The 3,240-nt window shown below is 35.2% G+C and overlaps 1 protein-coding gene across 1 annotated transcript; it reads left to right on the top strand.

The window, feature by feature from the left end:
- Nucleotides 1-345: 345 nt before the first annotated feature.
- On the top strand, nucleotides 346-2,124 carry LOC144840939 (fibrocystin-L-like). Its single transcript, XM_078697036.1, has 4 exons — nucleotides 346-607; nucleotides 939-1,524; nucleotides 1,676-1,872; nucleotides 2,053-2,124. The coding sequence occupies exons 2-3, from the start codon at nucleotides 1,317-1,319 to the stop codon at nucleotides 1,807-1,809; spliced, it is 342 nt and encodes a 113-aa protein (XP_078553162.1). The 5' UTR covers nucleotides 346-607; nucleotides 939-1,316; the 3' UTR covers nucleotides 1,810-1,872; nucleotides 2,053-2,124.
- Nucleotides 2,125-3,240: the final 1,116 nt, after the last annotated feature.

Raw genomic sequence — 3,240 nt, 5'->3', positions numbered from 1 at the left:
GGCATCCCTTTTTTGAGAAGTAGGAGAATCACTGTGTTGTAGCTGTGATCTTTTATATAATCTGCTCTTTTCATTAAGGTATCATTGGTACAGAAGACTGCATATGGCATGAATCTTGGCAGGCTTTTGAATGCTATGACTATGATTACGCTATGTTGATTATTGAAAGTCTTGATCCTGACCAAGAATTACGACGTCTTCACCAATCGTCATTGGGTCTAACGGTTATGTTGATTTGATCAATGGACCACAAGATCACGGCTGGTGTCATGGGTACACATGTCAAGAGCGCATCAGCACATTTATGTCTATCGTTGCAATTGGAGAGACTTATGAGATGTATATGAGAGTTCAACGAATCCTCAAACGTTATGACTTCATTTCCTGAACACAGCTCCAGATCAGAAAATAGTTGTCGGCATCTGGTATGCCAATCCTCAACGCTTAGATGTGTACCATCAAGGTCACTATGTCATGTCAAATAACGGGCAGCTGGATGGAGATATGTTCCTATACAATACAATACAATACAAATCTTTCTTTATTCTGGAAGTACTGGTCTCCCAAGAGGTCCAGATTTGGAAAAAAAAATACAAGAAAAATAAAAGTAAAAGCTATATTAAAACTATGTACAATAGAAGTTATACAAGATGTTTAAATTCAACTTGACTAAGTGTCTCATAATTTTTACGGATATGTACAGGAAGATTATTCCATAAGGTTGATGCTCTATAATTAAACATTCTCTTTCCATAAATATTGTTCCATGCTGGAACATTTAGAGTTTTTGTTGATTGACTTCTTGTATTTTTTGTGTGAAAAGTGTCCATAAATTTGAATAGATTTGTTAAATAAGATGGTGCTAAACCCTGTAGGCATTTAAATAGCATAATTAATAAATCATTTTCCCATCTGTCATGGACACTCTTCCATTTTAGTGAGGACATCAATTCTGTTATAGGGGTGTACATATCAGCATAAAGAATGATTCTAGCTACTCTATTTTGAAGTACTTGTAGACGATTAACAAGTTCTAAGTTACAATTTGACCAAACATTACTACAGTAATCAAAACAAGGTAATACTATTGCATTAGCAAGTAGTCTTAAAGCAAAATTTGGAATATAATATCTTAATCTACGAATAATACCGATACGTTGTGATACTCTAGAAGCTACTTGTTCAACATGCTCTTTCCATGACATAAAAGTGAATCAAATGTAAGTCCAAGATATTTAAAATTGTCAACTCTTTCGACATCATTGCCATTAATAGAAAGAGAAATATGGGTTCCAGAAGATCCAAACGATCAGTTCATGCCAACTCCTGACTCCAGCATTTATGGCGAGAACTATTGTGATCGCGATTGGCAGACTCTTTGGATACTTATACGTGGTAGTGACCCAATTGACATCATCACTACACCGGTTATAATGGTTGACTTTGGTGTGGCTCCTGTTGATGTTGACGACTTCTATGAAGAAGATCTTGTTAACAATCTTGCCAGTTTGGTATATATAATAAGTAAATAGCTTTCTTTAACCATATTAAAGTATCACATAATCTATCCAGATTTCTTCTTTTTTCAGTTTCATATGTTTAGAAATGAGTTGAATTTTATTTAATTACCTATTCTTTTAATATCTAAACAATAATTAATATTTTTTCCTTACAGGCAATTCAACCCTTGAACATGATGAGTTAGTTAACCTTCAAGCAGAAATTGTTAATGCAGCACAAACCGGTACTTTGTACGAGAGTCTTGAAGTTGAGGTTATTAGCAATGACCGATTCTTCTCCCCCAGCTGAAGACCCAACAAGGGGTGTGAGAGCAACAAATACAACAGGAGGTCCAAGTACAGGCAATGAAACGTAAGTCACATTTTAAGAAGTAATGAGTTGAAGTAGAGTTTTCTGTAGAGTTACTGTAGTATAGAACTGGCTTGTATCGTCTTGTCCAAAGTCTTAAATTGTATTCTCATGTGTGGCGTGCAACAAACATAACCATAATGCCTATATCATTACAAACCAACATAACTAATTGGTTCACAGGTATTCTGAGAAGCAAGCTGAAGAAGAGGCATCTAGTGACCAAGGAGTAGAAATCATCTATCAATTCCAAAGCACAATGAGTATACGTTTACGGCTGATGCTATGGAGAACCATCCATTTGAGGTTCAGCCTTGCATCTCTATATTGGATACCAGTGTAGGTTTTAACACAATTCTTTCTAAACTCCAATATACTGTAGGCTATCAAGCTTTGGTAATACACCATAGGTTTGATACAAATATTCTACGAAAAAAAGGAATTATTCAATGATTTTTTGATTTTTTCAGGCTGAAATTGTGCAAAATCTGGGACATTCTTCACATCCATGGAAAATGCCCAGGAGTATCTGATGCAGAGCTCATCAGCAACAACACTGTAGATATAATCCATGGCTGGGCCAACTTCACTGATCTTGCCATTAATCTGTGGGGAAGTGGTTACTTCTTTGAATTCAGCATTGTTTATTCCAACTCATCCACGCTAGAAGGTATCAACTCAACAGAGTTTTCTGTCATTGAGGGTGTTTTCCACATATCAATCGCAGATCAACAGTAAAAGTTTTGGAGAAATTTAATGTTCAGTTTAATCTAATTGAAGATTTTACAACGGATATTGCAGAACATCTGGATTCCATGGTTGGTGATTTTTTAATTAATTAAGTCATTTTCAAATTGTCAATGCAGTTCTCTCTCTAATTAACCATCCATCTTCTATTTAATACTGCATTATAATTCAAAAATCACCATCAATTGTAGACTAGTGACGTATCCAATCTAAGAGCAACTTCTTTTTGAAGACTAACAGTCCATTTCAAATTTTCAATGCAGGTCTCCCTCTATTTAACCCACTACCTTCTATTAATACTTCCCCCTACCCCAATTTTAAAAGCATCTTCAATTGTAGACTATCGTATCCACTCTAAGAGCAACTTATGTTGAAGACTAGCCAAAAGTACCTACAAGTCACTCCCATAAAAATCCAATTACAGACTTCTTTCAAATTTGATTTCATCGGCTGTATAAATCACCTCAAATTAAAGACAACCTCCAGAACAATTGGATAAATATTGGTCAAACATTGGTCAAACAAGGATAAATATAATATTCTAGGCTTTTCCTTAGGCTTTTTGTCTGGCACTTACTTGTTTTGGGTTCAGGCAGTCTTTAATTTCAGTATTTTGCAACTTAA

The sequence above is a fragment of the Antedon bifida genome, chromosome 4 (assembly GCF_963402885.1).
Source record: "Antedon bifida chromosome 4, ecAntBifi1.1, whole genome shotgun sequence".
Lineage (NCBI taxonomy): Eukaryota > Metazoa > Echinodermata > Crinoidea > Comatulida > Antedonidae > Antedon > Antedon bifida.
The sequence above is the reverse complement of the archived record's forward strand: the minus strand, read 5'-3'. Positions and strand labels throughout refer to the sequence as shown.

Excerpts from the sequence above, each read along its gene's own strand:
- LOC144840939 (XM_078697036.1), top strand. The coding sequence starts at position 1,317 with ATGCCAACTCCTGACTCCAGCATTTATGGCGAGAACTATTGTGATCGC. Across the intron at positions 1,525-1,675 it reads CAGTTTGGTATATATAATAA|GCAATTCAACCCTTGAACAT; the intron begins GTAAATAGCTTT and ends TTTTCCTTACAG.